Genomic DNA, 21,948 nt, shown 5'->3' on the forward strand with positions numbered 1-21,948 from the left:
CCTACTGGCACTGGCACATACGTACAGACGAAGCTGCCTGATACTGACTATTGCTCCATCTGTTGTCTCTTCAGACTGGCAGTGACTTTCCAGAGTCTCAGGCCGAGGTCTTTCATATTACCTGCTACCTGATCCTTTTAACGAGATGCTGAGGATTGAACCTGGGACCTTCTGCATGCCAAGCAGAAGTTCTTCCACTGAGCTGTGGCCCCTTTGCAATCCAGAGGAGTCCTGTCTTTGGAGGAGCAAGTTACCTTTTGTCAGAAGCCTTTCTTTCTGTTTGGAGTAGTGGTTAAGTGTGCGGACTCTTATCTGGGAGCACCGGGTTTGATTCCCCACTCCTCCACTTGCACCTGTTGGAATGGCCTTGGGTCAGCCATAGCTCTGGCAGAGGTTGTCCGTGAAAGGGCAGCTGCTGTGAAAGCCCTCTCCAGCCCCACCCACCTCACCTCCCTCATGGGGAGGGACGGTGGCTCAGTGGTAGAGCATCTGCTTGGGAAGCAGAAGGTCCCAGGTTCAATCCCTGGCATCTCCAAAAAAGGGTCCAGGCAAATAGGTGTGAAAAACCTCCGCTTGAGACCCTGGAGAGCCGCTGCCAGTCTGAGCAATACTGACTTTGATGGACCAAGGGTCTGATTCAGTATAAGGCAGCTTCATATGTTCATATGTTCACAGGGTGTCTGTTGTGGGGGAGGAAGGTAAAGGAGATTGTGAGCCGCTCTGAGACTCTTTGGAGTGGAGGGCGGGATATAAATCCAATATCTTCTATCTTCTTCTTCTTTCTTTGCAAATGGGCTCTAGGCAGATTACAATAAGTTGAGAACATAACTTTTAAAAACACTTTAAAAACACAGATTCAAGGACAAATTAAAGACCACAAAATCCAGGGCTTTTTTCTGGAAAAAGAGGTGCTGGAACTCTCAAGGGGGAAATGAAGGAGACACACATGGGTGCCCCTCATGAACTATAAAAATTTTTTTTGAGAATTTTGTTTCCACAAAAAGCTTCCAGAACTCTGTTCCATCACGTTCCCCAGAAAAAAAGACCCTGGCAGAATCTATGAAACTTCTCCATGCAAAACAAACCATTGATTAAGAATCATTTGATAAACCCCTCCAAACCCATTCCACCAAACATATATATAACCCACACAACATTTTTTCCCAAGAAAAATTCTGTTCCCAAAACAAAGGCAAATACACACACTGTAAACAGTTACATAGGTGCCATGGTGGGGGGGGGGGATCCTCAGGACCCACCTGGAGGCTGGCATCCTTAAAACCTCTTAATATCAGTGCCAGGAGGCAGCATTGGGGGAAGACCTCAGTCTCTATGCCCTGTTGTTGTCCAGAGGAATTGGTTGGCCACTGTGTGAGACAGGATGCTGGACTAGATGGACCACTAGTCTGATCCAGCTGGGCTCTTCTTACATTCTTACATACAGTACAACAGCTTCCCCTGCCCCTCACTCACCACCCCTCATCTGGTTTCTATAGCCACCTATAGGCCCTGGTTGTTTGTTAGCTGCTCTGCACATACGCCAAACAGGCATACAGGGGACTGATGACTTTTTATTCTATTTTATTTATCTATACTTTGCTTTTCATCTGAATGGAGAGCTTAAATCTCATTAGACACAGTTGGATTTACTTCTGAGTAGAAATCCGTAGAATCTAGCTGCCCTATTGCAAGCCATATCAATATCAGACATGAGGCATTTGGTGTATAAAATCCGGCTTTATTATTTTAGAGTTCAATGTTAACTCACAAAGTCGGCAAAAGGGATGCAAAATACCAAGACAGAAAAATATCAGTGGGCACACAAATCAGTTACAACTGTGGAAAAGTGGAGCAGCTGGCGGAGAGCCGGTTTGGTGTAGTGGTTAAGTGCGCGGACTCTTACCTTACCCCTCCACTTGCAGCTGCTGGAATGGCCTTGGGTCAGCCATAGCTCTGGCAGAGGTTGTCCTTGAAAAGGCAGCTTCCATGAGAGCTCTCTCAGCCCCACCTACCTCACAGGGTGTCTTGTGGGGAAGGGGGAAGGTAAAGGAGATTGTGAGCCGCTCTGAGACTCTGAGATTCAGAGTGGAGGGCGGAATATAAATCCAATGTCTTCTTCTTCTATCTTTCCAAATGTCCAAAAAAGTTCTAAATATATATTCACAGTCGGTGCTTTGCTCCTTGGCTAACCGTCCCTGTGTTGATTCCCCAGCAATGGCAACTGAGCTGATCAGCAGAATATGGCAAGAATAAAAGCTGTCAACATTGAATTGCTAGACTGCGGAGGCAAAAAAATGCACAGCCTGCCAGAGGTCTTACACAGAACTCTGAAACAAAGAGTTGACTGAATAAGGCCATTTTTATCCTGCATCTCAAGGACAAGTTACATCGTATGTGCCATTGCCTAGAGTGGGAAACTGGCTGCTGTTTCAAAGATACAAAATAAAAAGGCACACTTGGAAAGCGTAAAGTAGGATGGAGAAGTAACAGAATACACCAAGGTGGGCACCTTTGGAATTCTGACATAATGGGGGGGGGGGCACAGCCACAAAAGGGCTTCTTCACAACAGTTATTGCAGAGGGCAGAGCCAGCCACAAAATGGCTGGCACAGTGAAGGTCCTTGTGAGGCCCTAGACTGTCTGGCACCCTAGGCAAGGCTAACTTCTGGTGCCTCTCCCTGAACTGATAACATCACCAGGTCACATAGGGGGGACCCAATCTGGTGCCCCCAGAAGGCCAGCACCCTAGGCAATTGCCTAGTTTGCCTAGCGGCAGGGACGGCCCTGGCTGCACAGCAGCTGTCAAAAAATCCGCACAGCCGATTACATCTCCAATGGCTGATCAGAACCTTGGCTAAGCTAAAATCCCCCCTAGCCTCTAAAAAGACTTGGCAGGCACCTGCCATGAAACTGAGACCCCACAAACTGGGACGAACCTCCCTTTACCTGGTTCGTGCCCATCATTCCCCACTCAGAATGAAACAGCTCCTGGTATTGTTAGTAATATGACATGAGAACCGAAGCTAACTCGGGATAGCTTTCTTGACATGTCAGTGCAAAACTTATCAATGGAGGCAAACTTTTCCAGCAATAAGCCTGATACAGTTGACAACTACCACTTCGTTTGCTTCAGTAACAAGTCCATTAGGAATTCTGGCCATAACTCTCAGCCTACTAAAGCAATTTAGGGGGAGGGGGTTGTATTGCTGGCGATGCTGACCAGTAAACAGAGTGTTTGTTTAATTTCTTTAGAAGTCTGTGAAGTTATCTAAATATAGCAGGGTCCAATCAGAGCTGCTTTATCCTCTGTTCCAGAGCAAGAACCTCCCTTTCCATCTCGTAAGGTAGATCGGCGTTCACTTGCTCCTCAAAGTACTTCTTGATTTCTTCCACTTCCTTTTCCCAGAATTCTTTGCTGATGTCAAACAGAGCCTGCACGTCAACACCTTCCAAGCCTTTCAAGTTCAAGCCCGCATCATCCGGGACATAGCCAATGACTGTAAGCCGAGCAGAGCCCTCTCCTTGGACCCGCTTGAACATCCATTCGAGCACTCGGGAATTCTCGCCATAACCGGGCCACAGGAACCTGCCTTGCTTGTCCTTCCGGAACCAGTTGACGTGGAAGATCTTAGGCAGCTTTGCAGCAGGTCGGTGTGCCATGCTGAGCCAGTGGGATAAATATTGACCAAAGTTGTAGCCAAAAAAAGGTCTCATGGCGAAAGGGTCATGCATGATGATTTTGCCTGTAGAAAAGACACAGATGTCACATCAGGGGAAAGGTCTGGAATATCCACAACAATGACAAACTGCAACAAACTGGTACATACGCTTAGGCTTGAAATGCTTTTGACACCAGACCTTGCAGCACATTGTTGAATATTTGAACACATGAAGTTATCTTATATTAGGGTTGTCGGGTAAAAAAAAAAGTAAGTAAAGGTAGTCACCTGTGCAAACACCGAGTCGTTACTGACCCATGGGGTAACGTCACATCACTATGTCTTCTTGGCAGACTTTTTGTTATGGGGTGTTTTGCCATTGCCTTCCCCAGTCATCTGCACTTTACCCGCAGCAAGCTGGGTACTCGTTTTTCTGCCCTCAGAAGGATGGAAGGCTGAGTCAACCTCGAGCTGGCTACCTGAACCCAGCTTCCACTGGGATCGAACTCAGGTTGTGAGCAAAGCCTGGACTCCAGCTTACCACTCTGCACCACAGGGCTCCTACAGCATTGTCAGGTACCTCCTGGCAGCTAGTGGGGGATTGGGGGGAGGACTTTCCAGGAGCAGGAGGGAGGCTCTGTTGACATGCAGCAATGTGCCCACATCACTGCCCATGTGACCAGGAAGTGACATCATCACATCAGAGGCATCGGGGCAGCATTCTGGTATTTGGGCAAAAACTCTATGGTAAATTTGGCTTTTACTAGAGTTTTTTGCCCAAATACCAGAGTGTTGCCCTGATGTGATGTCACTTCTGGGTCATGTGGGCAATGACACAGGGACATTGCTGCCCATTGGCAGAGCCTCCCTCTTTTTCATGGTATGTTCCCTCCCACTGGCCAGGTGATCGGCAACTGGGTGATGGGGCCTGGAAGCAGGGGGACCCCGCCTCCACTGGGAGGTCTGGCAACCCTACCTTATACTGAACCAGGCCCTAGATCCATCAAAGTCAGCACTGTCTACTCAGACTGCCAGTGGCTCTCCGGGGTCTTGGGAAGAGGTCTTTCACATCACCTTTTAGCTACAGATGCCAGGTATTGAAGCTGGGACCTTCTGCATGTCAAGCAGATACTCTACCACTTCTACACAAGAGCTCCCGCAACCTGCCTTATACTAAACCAGACCTTTGGTAGATCGAGCACACTATGGTCAACTTAGTCCGGAAGCAGCACTTCAGAGTCTCAGACACAGAATCATCTCCCCAAACAGTTGTGACCTGCTTGACACCTGAAGGGCTGGTTCAAACATTACTGTGGAACAGTCAGATGTAAGTTGTGGGTTCAGTTCCCAGGAGTGTGGGTCTCAATTTGGATTGAGACTCTGGAATGTGCCCTTTTCCTGATCTGAAATGGTCCAGCAAAGGTCCTCTGAGGAAAACCATAATTCTCATGAGATACAAACTGGATTTCCCAACAAGCCAAGCAGCACTTCCTTGTAGCATTTCAGGTTCAAAGAAAGCATAGGAAGGAAAAGAAGTCACTTCTTCATAAGCATTGTGGTCCAGATTTATTTTATTTTATTTATTTTAGTATATTTCTATTCCGCCCATTCCCCATAGGGCTCAGGGTGGAGGACAGCATATGATAAAACAATAAAATACAATAAAAACATTTTAAATCTAAATTGGATACCACATTTGCAGTAATTCAGGATAACTTGCAACCCAACCTGTGTACTCAGTAATGTGTGAATCAGGAAGCTGCAGATCTATGTCTGTAGTGATCAGCTTGGATTTGGGAAATCTCCGTGATCCCTGAGCCAAGATCATGAAATCAATAAGTTCTTAGAGCATCAAGTGACTAGGTGCCTGGGCTTAATACTGCAGCAAATAGCATGAAAACCTTTTGAAGGAGACAAGGCAGGAGACTATTAGATTCCAAAGAACTGAAAGTAATATGATATGATTGCCTTTTCTCCTGTGCATATTTACTCACAGTTATTATGAGACAATAAATATATTTACTCAGTGGAAGGAAACACTTCCCAGAAATGAAGCATCTGCAAGTAAATGTTTGCGGAAAAAGAATTGTGCTATTTAAAAAAATACAAGGGCATTGCTTTGTTTCAACTTACCTTTATGTTCCGCTGCAGCTGTTGCTTCTGATCGCATCGTGGCACCCAAGAAGACTCCGTGCTGCCAGTTAAAGGCCTCGTAGACCAGAGGAACACCTGGAGAGAACAGGACAGTCACAAAATGCAATGGCTGGCAGTGCCGTACATAAAGGGTCAATGAAATGTGCATTTAAATCAATGCAACATCGGTACAGCCCATATTTGCAAGTCTGGGATTACAGCACATCTCTCTTTCCTGTGTTTTATCTAGTCTGCTCAAATTGTAAGTCTGTCTGTAAGGAGGCTACTCTATATGCAGACGTGCAAGAAAGGAAATTTATATTACTAGTGCCCCCCTCCCCTTCGGCCTACGACTAAGTGGTGATCCAGGTGGAAGGAGAAACCACAGATAGCTCAAGGGAAGTACATTCCCTTCCCCATTGGCTCACTAGTGGTGTAAAGATGCAGTGAACACACACACAGGGCTTTTTTTGCGGAAAAAGTCCAGCAGGGACTCCTTTGCATATTAGGCCACATCTCCTGACATCACTGTTGTTTCACAAAGGGCTTTTTTTGTAGAAAAAGCCCAGTGGGGACTCATTTGCATATTAGGCCACACCCCATGATGCCAAGCCAGCCGGAACTACGTTTCTGTGCGTTCCTGCTCAGAAAAAGCCTTGCACACAAATATGCAAACAAGGGTTGTAAGTGTAACTGCCCCAGGGACGATGGCTTAGTGGTAGAGCATCTGCTCGGTAAGCAGAAGGTCCCAGGTTCAATCCCCGGCATCTTCAACTCAAAGGGGTCCAGGCAAATAGGCATGAAAAACCTCAGCTTGAGACCCAGGAGAGCCACTACCAGTCTGAGTAGACAATACTGACTTTGATGGGCTGAGGGTCTGATTCAGTATAAGGCAGCTTTATATATTCATATGTTCATACATTGAGGCCAGAATGCTTCAGCTGCTGCAGGAAAGGGCTGGGCACCAGAATGCAGAACTAGACATTACTGGGAAGCTACCATTTTCAGTAGAAGTCATGCATATGGCATTAATCTCTTGTTCTTACCACCTATGTTGATTATATTGCTACAAAGATACTGGCTTGTGGCGGGGGAGGGGGGGGAATCCACTATCCCACTTCCTAAATATCTTTGAATAAAGAAGAGCATTTAATGAAGAAAGAGAGAAACCCTCTAAGGCAGGGAGGGGGCTGAAGACAAATTGAGTCCAGCTGGAAACCCTGTGTTTTAATGATGTTTATTGTTTTACTGAATTGAATTGTTGTTCATATTTATTGCTTTTATGTGTTTATTTTATGGTATGATCCACCCTGAGCCCGCTTGCGGGAAGGGGATAATATAAATTTGAATAACAAAAATAAATAAATAAATGAGAGCAAGCGAGAGCATCGTAAGAACATAAGAGAAGACATGTTGGATCAGGCCAATGGCCCATCCAGTTCAACGCTCTGTGAAACACAGTGGCCAAAAAAACCAGGCACCATCAGGAGGTCCACCAGTGGAGCCAGGACACTAGAAGTCCTTCTGCTGTTGCTCCTCCCAAGCACCAAGAATACAGAGCATCACTGCCCCAGACAGAGAGTTCCATCAATAAATTGTGGCTTATAGCCACTGATGGACCTCTGCTCCATACGTTTATCCAAGCCCCTCTTGAAGCTGTCTATGCTTGTAGCTGGCACCAGATTCTGCCATGCACTCAGTGGAAGGGCACACATGCAATGCAGCAGTAGCAGCCCCAGCAGCTCCAATGCCAGTTCTTAACAGCCTGCGGTCACACATCAGACATCAAATCCCCTTCTCCTTTCTGTTGTGCTCAGGGTGGCAGTAGCCATAGAACTCCCCTGAACCAGTGTGTGAGCCATGCCGGTTTTGAAAAATATCACAGGAGTCCAGCAAAAATGTACAACACAATCCTAAAATCAATTCCCTAGAAGAAGACTCCATTGAGTAGATGTCGGTAAGATTCTGAGTAGACCTGCTTCAATACTTTATAAGGCATTCCACCAAAAAGCTTTCATGAACCAACGTTCGTTTCATCAGATGCATGAAAACAATCATCCTTAGCAGCTCTCTTTGTACTTGAAGCTGCAAGCAACAGAAAAGGCATGTAGAGAGGGAGAGGGGGGAAATGAAGCAAGAAGAGGCCCATCTAAAAGAGGAAACAGTCAATGCATAACCATTCTGGCCATCTGGCATGGGTGAAAACCACTCCCACCTGTTGAGAGTGCCGTACACAAGATCAATCAATCTTTTAGATATGTCTTTTTAAAGTCACTGAAATAAACTTAAGGTAGCTCCATCGTCTGCTACATCAACTTCAAGTCCAGCTATAGCCCACATTAGCCTAATCTTGTCAGATCTCAGATGCTAACCTGGGTCAGCCTTAGCCAGTATTTGGATGGGAGACTATCAAGGAACTCTCGGGCCACAACTCAGAGGCAGGCAATGTCAAACCACCTCTGAATGTCTCTTGCCTTCAAAACCACACATGGGGTTGCCATAAGTCAGATGTGATGAAGAAGGAGAAGAAGAAGAAGATGATGATGATATTGGATTTATATCCTGCCCTATACTCTGAATCTCAGAGTCTCAGAGTGGTCACCTTCTCTTTACCTTCTCCCCCCACAACAGACACCCTGTGAGGTGGGTGGGGCTGAGAGAGCTCTCACAGCAGCTGCCCTTTCAAGGACAGCTCTGCAAGACCTATGGCTGACCCAAGGCCATTCCAGCAGCTGCAAGTGGAGGAGTAGGGAATCAAACCCGGTTCTCCCAGATAGGAGTCCGCGCACTTAACCACTACACCAAACTGGCTCTCAAATAGCAAATATATTGGCATCTACAGATCTTTTAGGAAAGTCTTACCTTCAGGTCTCCTGCCTCCAAAGATTATACCCTCAATAGGAACGCCTCCCGGAGCCTCCCAGGCAGAATCAATAATGGGACACTGGCTGGCAGGTGTGCAGAATCGGGAATTGGGATGAGCACAAGGTTCTCCTGAAACAAATACAGTATACAATTCACACCTGTACCATTAGCCTAAAGTACAAAGATCATAAAAGGCAGACAGAGGGTGAGTGTTCAGGGCATTACCGCTCTTGGTAGACCATTCCTTGTTCTTCCACGAGAGCACCGTCACTCCCGGTTCAAGATGTTCATCAATGCCTTCCCAGTAAATTCCTCCATTGCTGGTTTCACCTACATTGGTGAAGATGGTGTTTTTTTGTATGGTCTTCATTGCATTAGGGTTTGTTTTCTCTGATGTTCCAGGTGCAACGCCAAAGAAGCCATTTTCTGGATTGATCGCTCTTAAGTTACCTGGAAAATTTTACAAGTGACATAACTTTTAGATGTCAAGAGTCTGCTTGATAGCATGTTTGTGTGTGTGTGTCACAAGGCAGCCTTCTTCCAACACAATTAATACACAAACACCAGGGTATCATACAATTCACACCGCGTCTAACTCCATACACACACTCCACAAACTATTTTTGCTCTCCTTACACTTTGAGGTACTAAGGGCTCTGCTGTGCCGAAACTGCATTTTAAAGTGCATTAACTTTCATTTGGAAATTGTCTCCTTCTCCCACATCTTTTCATGCAGATTATCAGGAAAAGATAAACTCTCATTTGTAAACTCTGAAAGACTTATATTACAACCAATATGCAGAGTCTCATGAGCAAAAATTCTACTTTGTGAGCCACTGGCATTAAAGTTGTGAGCTACGGCATAAATTAGTGTGTGCTCTGGGGTCATCCTTCCTGAGCTAAGAAAAAAACGTGTGAGCTGGAGGCGAAGAATCTGTGAGCTAGCTCATGCTAACTGAGCTTAGAGCAGGGGTGTCTACCTCATTTGTTCTGAGGGCTGGATCTGACATAAATGAGACCTTGAGGGACCAGACCATGTCGGGTTGAGCCAAGCCATGTCAGGCCGGGCCATGTGTGTACCTATTTAAGATTAGGTAGCAGAGATATAAATTTTATAAAGAACACAGACAAACACAAATACATATTTAAAAACACTTAAAATGTGCTTAAAACGCTAGCACTCAGTCTTAAAGGTGCTTTCTTTGTATTTCTCCCATGGGATCCAGGGAAGTGAGCAAAGGAAGCTCTGGCTCTTTTCTTCCTCCCCCAGGGGACTGGGGGAGGGGGGAGCCTCAGCCAATGGAAAAAACAGAGGTTTTGCTCTATCGCTCCTGTGTGATTGAGTAACCCATGCAAAGCAAGCTGTTATGCAGAAGGAAGCAAGATATAAGGAGAAGGAATCAGAGGACAGCCAGTTGCTCAGTGGCCTGATAGGAGCCTTCTGGGGGCCTGATTCAGCCCCCGAACTGCATGTTTGACACCCCTGGCTTAGAGGGAACACGGATTACAACACTGGAGAGATAAATGTCCAGCTCCCATAATCCAATGGAGTGAGGACCTTACACCCTATCAGGCCCTATATGGCCGAGGACCTGCCTACCTTAGGGACAGCCTCCCTCCATATGTTCCCCAGAGAGCACTGAGATATAGTTCTCAAAATCTTCTAAAAATCCCTGGACCAAGGGAGGCCAAACTGAAAACAACAAGAGAGCAGGCCTTCTCAATAATGGCTCCCCATTGGTGGAATCAGCTACCAGAGGAGGTGCGAGCCCTGCGGGACTTCAATCAGTTCTGTAGGGCTTGTAAAACTGTCCTCTTTCAACTGGCTTTCAAAGTGGAATCCTGAAAATGACATCCAGCCATCTTGATATATATGTATTGTACTGTAGCACCTTCCATTTATATTGGTTTTAATCTATTTATCTAACTGTGTTTTAACTGTATTTTATTGTATTAATTGTATTTTATTGTAATCTTGCAGCAGACGTGGACTACTGCACCCTTCTTAAATCTTCGTTCGCGAAGTCAAGCAGAGAGAGAGAGAGAGAGAGAGAGGTATACACCATGTCTTGTGAGCCGCCCTGAGCATGCCCTGGTGGGGAGGGTGGGATATAAGTAAAAGTTTATTATTATTATTATTTGAATGTATGGCATACAGACAACAGTGGAATAGGGACATATTTGAGATACATTTAGATATCTGGAAACCTTTTAAAGATGCTTTATGTGTAAACTGGCCACTCTTGTTGCTATGTTTTCTGTTTCTTTTCCGTTTGGAGGTTGCAATTTATAACAAAACAAAACAAAATTTAAAAAAAATTGACCCAGGGGGATGTCTCAGAATAGGGAGGGAACTGTTCTGCCTCTGGTTTAATGGAAGGAAATGGGCAGTTAAAAGTTTTCATGGCATGGATATAAATGACATCCTCTGCTACATAACCTTCCATTAAGCCTCATGGCACAGAGTGGTAAAGGTGCAGTACTACAGTCTGAACGTCTCTGCTCATGATCTGAGTTTGATCCCAGCGAAAGCTGGGTTCAGGTAGCCGGCTCAAGGTTGACTCAGCCTTCTATCCTTCCGAGGTCGGTAAAATGCTTGGGGGGGAAAGTGTAGATGACTGGGGAAGGCAATGGCAAACCACCCCATAACAAAAACTCTGCCAAGAAAACATTGTGATGCAACGTCCCCCAGAGTCAGAAATGACTGGCGCTTGAACAGGGAAAGGCAGGAGACATTTTCTCTCCAGGCAGCTGGCAACTCTATCCCAGAACCAAAACACGTCATGATTCTGCCCCAGTTGCCAAATCTTTTGCATTGGGCTTAACTCATTACCAACTGCATCCCAGCATTATTCAAGTCACATGGCTGCGTGGCACCAGCTGTCTGGCTACACTCATGGCTGGATGCTGAAGAGATACCTTCTTCGTCAAATTTCATCCAAGCAATATCATCCCCGACACACTCGACCTTCCACCCGGGCAACGTTGGATTCATCATGGCCAAGTTGGTTTTCCCACAAGCACTAGGGAAAGCGGCTGCGAAGTATTTCTTTTCACCTTCTGGATTTGTGACACCCAAGATCTATTGAAAAGGAACATTATTATGCTTGTTTCATATCTATGCCCCCCTTTTCTCCTCAAGGGGGACCCAAAGCAGTTTACATTACTTCATTTCATCTTCACAACAACCCTGTGAGGTAGGTTAGTCTGAGAGTGCACAACTGGCCCATAGCCACCCAAGCAAGCTTCCATGGCAGTCAATTGAGTATGCAATCTCCCATCCAAAGCCCAAAGGGCACACGTTTCATTCATTTCTTTACACTCTGCTTTTATCCCCAGTAAGGAACCCAAAGATGTTCAGAGAATGGTTCTTCCCTCCATTCTTTCACAACAACAACCTTTTGAGCTGGTTTAGGCTGAAAAAGTGTGACTGGCTCAAGCTCACCCAGCGAGCTTCCAAGACAGAATGTTGGATTCAAACCTGGGTTTTCCAGATCCAGCTCTCTAACCACACCACACTGGCACCCAAATAAATAAATACTCTGTAGGTCTTTATTTGTCCCCTGCTGCTTTTCTCCCCAATGGAGACCCAAAGCAGCATAAAACATTCTTCATTCCTCCATTTTGCATTCACAACAGCCCTTTGAGGTAGGTTAGGTTGAGAGAGAGGAAGGAGGAGAAGGAGAAATTGGATTTATACCTTGCTCTTCTCTCTGAATCTCAAAGTCTCAGAGCAGCTCACAATCTCCTTTACCTTCCTCCCCCACAACAGACACCTTGTGAGATGGGTGGGGCTGAGAGAGCTCTGAAAGAAGCTGCCCTTTCAAGGACAGCTCTGCAAGAGTTATGGCTGACCCAAGGCCATTCCAGCAGCTGCAAGTGGAGGAGTGGGGAATCAAACCCAGTTCTCCCAGATAAGAGTCCACAGATTTAACCACTGCACCAAACTGGGAAGGAGGGAGGGAGATAGAGAGAGCTTCAAAGTCAACCTCACCTATCCCACAGGATTATTGTGAAGACTAAACGGAGGTGTGGGAATGATGCATATTGCCCTGGGATTAAGGTGAATAGACAGACAGCTAGCCAATGTGATTACTCCTGTGCAGCTGAGGGAGGGACCAGGGTTATCACTGAGCTGCGGTTATTGACCTGCTGGACTTCCAGCCTTTATTGATGATGATGGTGATGACTACTATTACTCATTTCATTTGTAGCCCGTCTTTCTCCAGGCAGATTACGAAATATGAAAAGGAATTCAATCAAACAGCAAGAAGAAAGTGAGACCTCCAATAAACAGGGCAATAGGACTGGGATTATGGATCTGGGAAGCAGTGTGAATGAAAAACTAACTAAGGTGACAAAATCCATTTTAAGACATGATATAGCATAATGAAGAAAGGGGATTACAAAGGCGATAAAAAAGGTAGGTGATACGTGCAATGAACATTACGATAGATTACAGTACTATGTCTTATTATACACTATCAAAGACAGTATCATTTTAAAAGAGTTTACTTCATAGAGGGAAACACTATTCCTGGTATTTACAGCAGTACTAAAAATAAAGTTTATGACCAGAATCTTAAAGAATGTGCCCCAAAAGGTTTCTGTAGGTTTCTCAGGCAATATGACCTGGATAGCCCAGGCTAACCCAAGGTAGTAAAATCTTGGAAGCTAAGCAGGGTCGGTCCTGGTACGTACTTGGATGGGAGACCACCAAGTAAGACTTAGATTGCTAACACAGAGGTAGGCAGTGGCAAACCACCTCTGTTCATCGCTTGCCTTGGAACCCCCCTGTTGGCATCACCATTAGTTGGTTATGATTTGACAGCCAAAATCACCCCCGAACATATCTGATGGCAAGCCACCTTATACATTGAAGGATCTCTTCGAAGCTGTTTGTGATATGGCTGTTCAAAAAGGGGAAAAGACAAAAATCCTACCTACTCTTTAAGGATCTGCTAAAACAGCTCTTTAGAGTTGCTTTAGTCTTTAGATATACTTTGCACATGCCTAGATGGCAGTGAGTGATTGGAGCACTCCCCAAAAGAGTAAACTCTACATGAAGCTGTAGATATTTCTTTAGCAAACACACAACTAGTGAATATTTCTTTCCTGCTGTTGTTCATGCAACAAACTAGCCTGGTGGGGGGGGGGGGGTTCTAAATTTGCAGGCAGCAAAAACAGTATCCTTCCACTGCAGATGCTCAGGTTCATATGTGTACTAAAAGCTTGTAAGCATACAGTCCCTTCAGAATTTTTGCAGCCAATAATCCTCAAGCATGCAGATATAATCAGGAAAAGAAGAAGAGTGATTGGCTGAACTATTACCATGGTTCCAATCAATGCAGGTCATAACTCTGCTTGGAACCCACCATCACAGGAAGCAGAGAAAAATGTGGAGAGGGAGAGATTCAGTGGAATGGAGAAGTACTGGGTGGTATTTGGATGGGAGACCTCCAAGGAATACAATTGTGACGTGCAGGCAGGCAATTGCAAAACACCTATGAATGTCTCTTGCCTTGAAAACCTCAAGGAGGGGTCACCATAAGCCAGCTGTGACTTGACAGCAAAAAAAAAAAAAAAAAATGAAGTGCAATAAACTATTTCACTATAAACTATTTCACACCACTGCAATATAAAGCACTGAATAAAGTAAGCTTTCTGTCTGACTGCACCTTGATCTTATTAGGATTTAAATAATGCTTTTATCAAAACCTTTCCTACCAGCATGTGTTCAGCAAGCCAGCCTTCCTCTTTGGCCATTCTGCTGGCAATTCTGAGAGCAAAGCACTTTTTCCCCAGTAGAGAATTGCCTCCATAACCACTTCCAAAGGAAATGATCTCTCTGTGATCAGGGATGTGAGCAATCAGAGTCATATCAGGGTTACACGGCCAGTTATTCACCAGAGGTTCTGCAAAATACAAAATAGTTTGTCAGTTTCTTCTTGTAATCTTGCATTCTATCACTAGATGTCACTGTAGCGCTGTATGCACAGATAAAGAAGTCTAGCAAGCATAAAATAATGTCCTTGGGAAATATCTGGTGCTTCATATAATCTCTGTGACAAGGAGGGGACAAAACGTACTTTCTCAATGTCTTCATTTGCACAAGCAAGCAATGGTGGGGAAAAGTCAAGGCAGATATACCCTATAAGTCAGAGGATTTTACATTACAGAAACTGCTCCAAAGACTTGTGGGAGGGATCTTATATATAAAAAGTTTTCCAGTCCGTTTTTTTAAAAATAGTAAAACCACCAATAGCTAATATTTCTTATTAAAAACTATGCTGGCAGAAATAAACCATCCAGAATATTATGTTATGAGAATAAAATGCATAGATACTGCGCTGTATAAATGAAATAAAAACACTACATATTTTGGTCGGGAAATCAGCCAAAGACAGGTTGCTTACTTTTCAATGGCAAAGGACACCCAACGGAATGGAGACATTTTACAAATTCCCCATTGCCAAGAGCTTCCAGGACAGACATTCCCATCCGGGTCATGATTCTCATGCTGGCTACAACGTATGGCGAATCTGTCAGCTCAATCCCAAACTTGGATAAAGGAGAATCAAGTGGTCCCATGCTGAAAGGGATGACGTACATTGTGCGCCCTGCAAAAGAGAAACAGAGTAAGGATTTGGGGCAGGGGGAATACTCTGCAGGGGTGGAATTCTAGCAGGTGCTCCTTTGTATATTAGGCCACACACCCCTGATGGAGCCAATCCTCCAAGAGCTTACAAGGCTCTTTTTTATAAGCTCTTGGAGGACTGGCTGCATCAGGGGTGTGTGGCCTAATATGCAAAGGAGCTCCTGCTAGAATTCCACCCGATACTCTGGATATGTTCTGAGTCTACATCTGCCACCTCTACTCTTTCTTTCTGTCACTCACTCACACATAAAAAAAAATTGCCTTTATATTTTAGAGTCCTTTTTTAAAAAAAAGAAACTGAATACTAATCCTATTCAAATTGACTGGCAGCTGCCAGGAGGCAGTATTTTAGATACAGATTATATATTCGGTAGAAGTAAGTAGCAAAGATTTTCCTGGGTTTTTCAATTTGGGAACCAGTATGCTATGTTGGATGAGGTCCTAGAAGACCCAAATTGGAATCTCCACTCTACCACGGAAGCTCGCTGGGTGACCTTGGGCCAGTTATGAAGAAGAAGATATTGGATTTATATACTGCCCTCCACTCCGAAGAGTCTCAGAGCAGCTCACAATCTCCTTTACCTTCCTCCCCCACAACAGACACCCTGTGAGGTGGGTGGGGCTGGAGAGGGCTCTCACAGCAGCTGCCCTTTCAAGGACAACCTCTGCCAGAGCTATGGCTGACCCAAGGCCCTGCTAGCAGGTTCAAGTGGAGGAGTGGGGAATCAAATCCGGTTCTCCCAATTAAGAGTCCACGCACTTAACCACTACACCAAACTGGCTCTCCACTCCACTCTTATACTCTTTTAACCTAACCTACCTCGCAGGGTTGTTGTTGTTGTAAGCAAAAGGAGGAGGGGAGATCAAGGTTCTCAGCTGCTTTTCGGTCCCCATTGGGGATAAAAGCAGGATATAAATGAACCAAATAAGTAAACAAAATGCCCTTTGAACTTTGGATGGGAGACCACACATATCATTGTTTCTCTGTATAAGAAGCTCTCTCTAAACAGCATTTCAGGGAGAGGAAGGGTTGAAAACTTCTCACTGGCTTTCCAAGAAACACCTGAGCATTACACTGAGCATATAAAGGATACTGATAAAAGATATAAATTCTAAATTAAAAAAATAAAAAAAATACTGGACTTTGAGAAGGGGGTAAATTGGGGGAGAATATTGTTGATGTTTTTAGGGGATTTTTAAAGGGAGCAATCTGAAATGGGTGTATTCAGAATTAAATTCCGTGTTCCAGGGCTCATTCCCTGGAAAGTGTCCTTAAGATGGCAGCTTTAATCTTGTCTGTGCAATAAATGTACCTGAGGAGTCTAACAATCAAAACTCTGGATGAAAAAGCAACCCCCCCAAAATGTATGACTATAATAAATTAAAGCACACAATGACATAACCTTTAAAACAACAAGCCATTAAAAATTGTAAAGGCATTAAAAGAAGCGCTTGTTTTATCTGATTTAAAACATGAGAAAACAGGACAGACATCACTTGGTATCTAAAAAATGTCAATGTAGATACCCAGGTGAATTTGGCTTTAGGGCGAGTCCAATAAACAAAGGTGCCACCTCTATGGGAATTGCCTGCCTTATTTCTGTAGACAGGGGTACTCTGAGAAGGAGAGGGGCTGTGGCTCAGTGGAAGAGACTCTGCTTTGCATGCAGAAGGTGCCAGGTTCAATCCCCAGCATCTCTCATGGGAAAGGATCTCTGCTTGGAACTTTGGATAAACTACTGCTAGTCTGAAGGGACAATGCTGACTTTGATGGATCAAAGGTCTGGTTCATTATAAGGCAGCTTCATGTGTGTAACTTATCTCACAAGGCTGTTGTGAGGCTAGAACAGGGGCAGAACAGATGTACACTACTACAAGAAAAGAAGATGACTGATAGAGGCAAAAGTGTACATGTGCTACAGGAAGTGACATGTCTATCAGACCACTTTCAGTCCCACCATTCACAAGACTATTGCCCTGACCGAATGAAGCTGCCTTGTATTGAGCGAGACCATTGGTCTGTCATGGTCAGTATTGTCTACTCTGACTGGATCTCCAGGGTCTCAGGTGGAGGTTTTGCACATCTCCTGCTACCAAGTCCTTTTAAACTGGAGATTCTGGGGACCGAACTTATTTATTTATTATTACCTTAAATTTCTATCCCGCCCTCTCCACAAGAAAACTCAGGGTGGCTAACAGTTCAGACGTTTATAATTTACAGTTTAAAACCAATGAAATACAATTACAACTTGGCACTTTCTGCATGCTGAGCAGATGTTTTACCACCAAGCCATGCCTAGGCCTTGAATCTTGGAAGAAAGACAAAAATGACTGCCAGGCAAACCGGTGGTTCAGAGGTGGAGAATCTCTTCCCAATGAACACAGAAAAATCAGTAAAATGGAAACAGGAACTGCATTTTCATTCTTACACTCTTCCTAGTCTTCTTTACCTTTCATACAGCCAGGGAATCGGACACTGAAGGCCTTCTCAAACTCTTCTTCTGACATCCAACGCCCCAGCTGGCTCGCTCCACTTTTGGGGATGGGGATGGTGTCCCTCTGTTCCTGGGTGACAATGACGGTTTTGCTTTCGATTCTGGCTACATCCCTAGGGTCTGTGGAAGCCAACCAGCTGCGGAGACAAGAAGGGGGACACAGGTCCTCAGGATACCTAATGTGAGGAAGCAGCCTTGGACTTCGGGCCCTCCAGGAGAACTGTACGAAACAGCAAGGTTTTGAGTTCAGTAGCAACCAAAGAAGGAGCCCCGGGGCACAGAGTGGTAAAGCTGCAGTCCGAGCTCTCTGCTCACGACCTGAGTTGGATCCTGGCAGAAGTTGGGTTCAGGTAGCCGGCTCAAGGTTAACTCAGCCTTCCACCCTTCTGAGGTCGGTAAAATGAGTACCCAGCTTGCTGGGGGGAAAGTGTAGATGACCGGGGAAGGCAATGGCAAACCACCTCATAAAAAGTCTGCTGTGAAAACATCATGATGCGACGTCACCCCATAGTCAAAAACAACTGGTGCTGGCACAGGGGGCTACCTTTGCCTTTTACCTTTTTTTAGAACCTTAAAGATCAATATTTCCAGGTAGGGTTGCCATCTCTGGGGATTTCGGGGGTGAAGCCTGTGGAGGGCAGGGTTTGGGGAGGGACAGCCACAATGCATAATGCCATACAGTCTACTTCCCAAAGTTTCTCCTACGGAACTTATCTCTGTCGTCTGATGACCTGTTGTAATTCCAGGAGATCTCCAGCCATCACCTGGAGATTGGCCAACCTATTTCCAGAGTATAAGCTTTCAAGGGTCATAGCGCCCTTCGTCCGATATCTGGACTTGAAGCTCGTATGAAACAGGATGCTGAACTAGATGGACCACTGGTCTGATCCAGCAGGACTGTTCTTATTGATGTTATTATAACAGGCAGTCAGTTAATAGAGGTGACAGAGAAATCCCTCTTGCCTTCTGGGGATGGAAAGTTCCATGATCAAGTCACAGCTGACTTGTGGCAGCCCTGTAAGGTTTTCAAGGCAAGAAGCATTCAGAGGTGGTCGGCCATTGCTTGCCTCTGCATTGTGACCCTGGACTTCCTTGGCGGTTCCCCCATCCAAATATTAGCCATGGCCAACCCTGCTTAACTTCTCAGATCCAAGATCTGGCTAGCCTGGGCTATGTAAATCAACAGAGAAAGGAAACCTGTCATTCCTGTCCACAGTAAAGTACATAAAATGGTAAAGCACAGGGCTTCTTTTGTAGCAGGAACTCCTTTGCATATTAGGCCACACACCCCTAATATAGCCAATCCTTCAAGAGCTTAGAGGGCTCTTACTACAGGGCCTGCTGAAAGCTCCAGGAGGATTGGCTACATCAGGGGTGTGTGGCCTAACATGCAAAGGAGTTCCTGCTACAAAAAAAGCATTGGATTTCAGGATCACCGCTGCATGCGACGGTATCACTTACCAGTTCTCATACTTGCTAAGCTTCCGAATCATGCCTTGCTCGACCATCAGCTCCAAGATCCTCTTGTTTTCCTCCCCCGATCCATCGCAGATGTGGATGGCCTCAGGCTGGCACAGCTTGGCATTACTTTCGATGAAGTCGCTCACAGCTGGCGCCAGGTTCTTCAGGTCCCCCTGGATGATCCTGGGGGCGACGTTCGCTTGGGTCTGCTTCTGGGGCGGCATGGCTTATTCTTTGCAGGATGGAAATGGATTGCAAGCTCTGTAAACAAAAAAACTTGTTGCACGCCAGATCCCAGGTGGAACAATAGCTGCATCTAGCCTTTGAGGGCCCGTTGGATCTGCTTGGCAGGCAGAAGGTCCCAAGTTCAATCCCTGGCAGCTCCAGGCAAAAAGAGCAAGATAGGAAGTGGTGTGAAAGACCTGTGCTGGAGACCCACGAGAGCTAGTGACAGTCTGAGTAGGACAAGGGTATCAAACATATGGCCCAGGTGCCAGAACCAGCCTGTCCAGGGCTGTGAGCAACTGGCACAAGGGAAGGAAGGAAAGAAGGTGCAAGGGAGGGAGGGAAGGTGCAAAGGAGGGAAGGAAGGAGGCTGCAAGGGAGGGAAGGAAGGTGCAAAGGAGGGACGGAAGGAAGCCTGCTTTGGCGGGGAGGGCAGGATATAAATCAAATAAACCTAAACCTAAGGTGCATGAGAGGGAAGGAAGAAGGGAGTGGGGAGCAGGAAGGTGGGTGCATGTAGTGAGATGTGTGTGGTTAAAGCTGTCAAGAAATAGAAAGGAAATTCATAGGGGACTGGGCTATGAGGCTGAGGTAAAATAGTGGGGGGGGATGGCAGTGAAGGCAGAGAAAGAGGAGGCATGGTGTTTTTTTCCCTCTTGCCTCCTCCAACTACAGCTCAGTGAGGATTGGTGAAACCACTATGGGGGGAGGGAGGAGTGGTTGGCACTGCCACCGCTGAACCAAACAATCTGTGAGGGGGTTGGTGACAGGAGGCCAGCACGTGGATTGGGAGACAAGTGGGCTGCCTTGTGCATGCCGCTCTGAGGGGAAAGACATCCTGGCCTTGGAAGCAAGTGAAGGGGAAAAGGGGACACCGTAGACATCTGAACAGCTTCAGAACTGGACAGGAGAGTGACCATCAGGGCTCCCCCACACCAGGTCTCAGCCAATGAAGGAAAAGGGGTCACGGGAGGACAAAAAGCGCCTTTTGGAAACACCTTTTCCCTCATCCCTTTCTCTCAGGTCTGCCACTTCTGTGGGAAATGCAGGAGAGATGAGAGCTGGAGGGGGGGATCTAGGAGACCCAGGTTCTGCCCCCCCTCCTGAGTCAGGACCCAGTTGTCTGGGTCACCTGGGGCCAGTTGCTCACCTCACAAGGTTGTTGGTGGTGATGGAGATGGAGTGGTGGAGGGGGAAGTCTGTTGTGCTTCCCCTAGATCCTTAGAGATAAAACAGGGAAGAGAGGAAACAGAGTGAGAGCCATGCTCAGCTGCTAAGGCTGGGGATATGTGGGGATGCTAAAAATCTACCTTATATACTTGCAAGGAAGATGACTCATCTCCAGTGTCACCTCTAAGCTAAGATAGCATGAGCTAACTCACAGGGTGTTTTCGCACTCACGTTTTACTGGCGCCACGACCCTCCTGACGCCGGCGAATCTGCATGGATTTCGCAACAGAAGCGCCGGCGCTCCCAGAAGCGCCGGCGCTTTCCGTCGCTAAGCCAGCGCAAACGTTTTCCTGCATCTTTGCGATTTCCGTTTGCGCTGGCTTAGCGACGGAAGTAGCCGGCGCTTCTGGGAGCGCCGGAGCTTCTGGTGCGAAATCCATGCAGATTCGCCGGCGTCAGGATGGTCGTGGCGCCAGTAAAACGTGAGTGCGAAAACGGCCACAGTTTTTTAGCCTTCAGCTCACACATTTTCATCTTAGCTCAGGAAAAATGGCCCCAGAGCAAACTAATGTATGCAGTAGCTCACAACTTTAATGCCAGTAGCTCACAAAGTGGAATTCCTGCTTACAATACTCCACAGCTTAGAGGGAGTATTGCTTGTCTCCTAAAAGTGCTATATATACAAAAAGTAACACATTTGTATGGAAATTTAAAATATCTCCCCTTTTATGATATCCCTTGGGGGGGGGGGGCTTTGTCTTGCATATGATTAAACACATTTATTGGTGCTTTTCTGGATTCCCCAGTAAATCAATTGCTTTCCCTCCTAGAATCAATGGGTTTTGTTTGTATTTTGAGTAAAAAAAAATAATATTGTTAATTGGGTTTGCCTGTATCATAAGAGTTTATACATCTGGTACCTGGCATTATATTTTATGACACGCAGGGCCTGGCCCAACAAGGTGACATTTCTGTCAGAACCGGCCCTCGGAACAAATCAATTCAGCACTTCTGAGTCAATACTGACTTTGATGGACCAAGAATCTGATTCACTATAAGGCAGTTTCACGTGTCTTTTCATTTGTCTGTGTGTGTTTTAGAAAAAGAAGATGATATTGGATCTATATCCTGCCCTATACTCTGAATTTCAAAGTCTCAGAGCTGTCACAATCTCCTTTACCTTCCTCCCCACACACACAACAGACACCCTGTGAGGTGGTTGGGGCTGAAAGAGCTCTTACAGCAGCTGCCCTTTCAAGGACAACTCCTACGAGAGCTATGG

The 21,948-nt window shown here is 45.8% G+C and overlaps 1 protein-coding gene across 1 annotated transcript; it reads right to left on the minus strand.

Annotated features, from left to right (window-relative positions):
- Positions 1-3,198: 3,198 nt before the first annotated feature.
- On the minus strand, positions 3,199-19,509 carry PCK1 (phosphoenolpyruvate carboxykinase 1). Its single transcript, XM_060230744.1, has 9 exons — positions 19,272-19,509; positions 17,766-17,947; positions 15,074-15,277; positions 14,385-14,572; positions 11,577-11,739; positions 8,883-9,107; positions 8,655-8,786; positions 5,793-5,888; positions 3,199-3,743 (listed from the first exon to the last, which is right to left on the minus strand). Exons 1-9 carry the CDS (start codon positions 19,493-19,495, stop codon positions 3,289-3,291), a joined length of 1,869 nt encoding a protein of 622 aa, XP_060086727.1. The 5' UTR covers positions 19,496-19,509; the 3' UTR covers positions 3,199-3,288.
- Positions 19,510-21,948: the final 2,439 nt, after the last annotated feature.

This window comes from Heteronotia binoei, chromosome 2 (assembly GCF_032191835.1).
Source record: "Heteronotia binoei isolate CCM8104 ecotype False Entrance Well chromosome 2, APGP_CSIRO_Hbin_v1, whole genome shotgun sequence".
NCBI classification, from domain to species: Eukaryota; Metazoa; Chordata; class Lepidosauria; order Squamata; family Gekkonidae; genus Heteronotia; species Heteronotia binoei.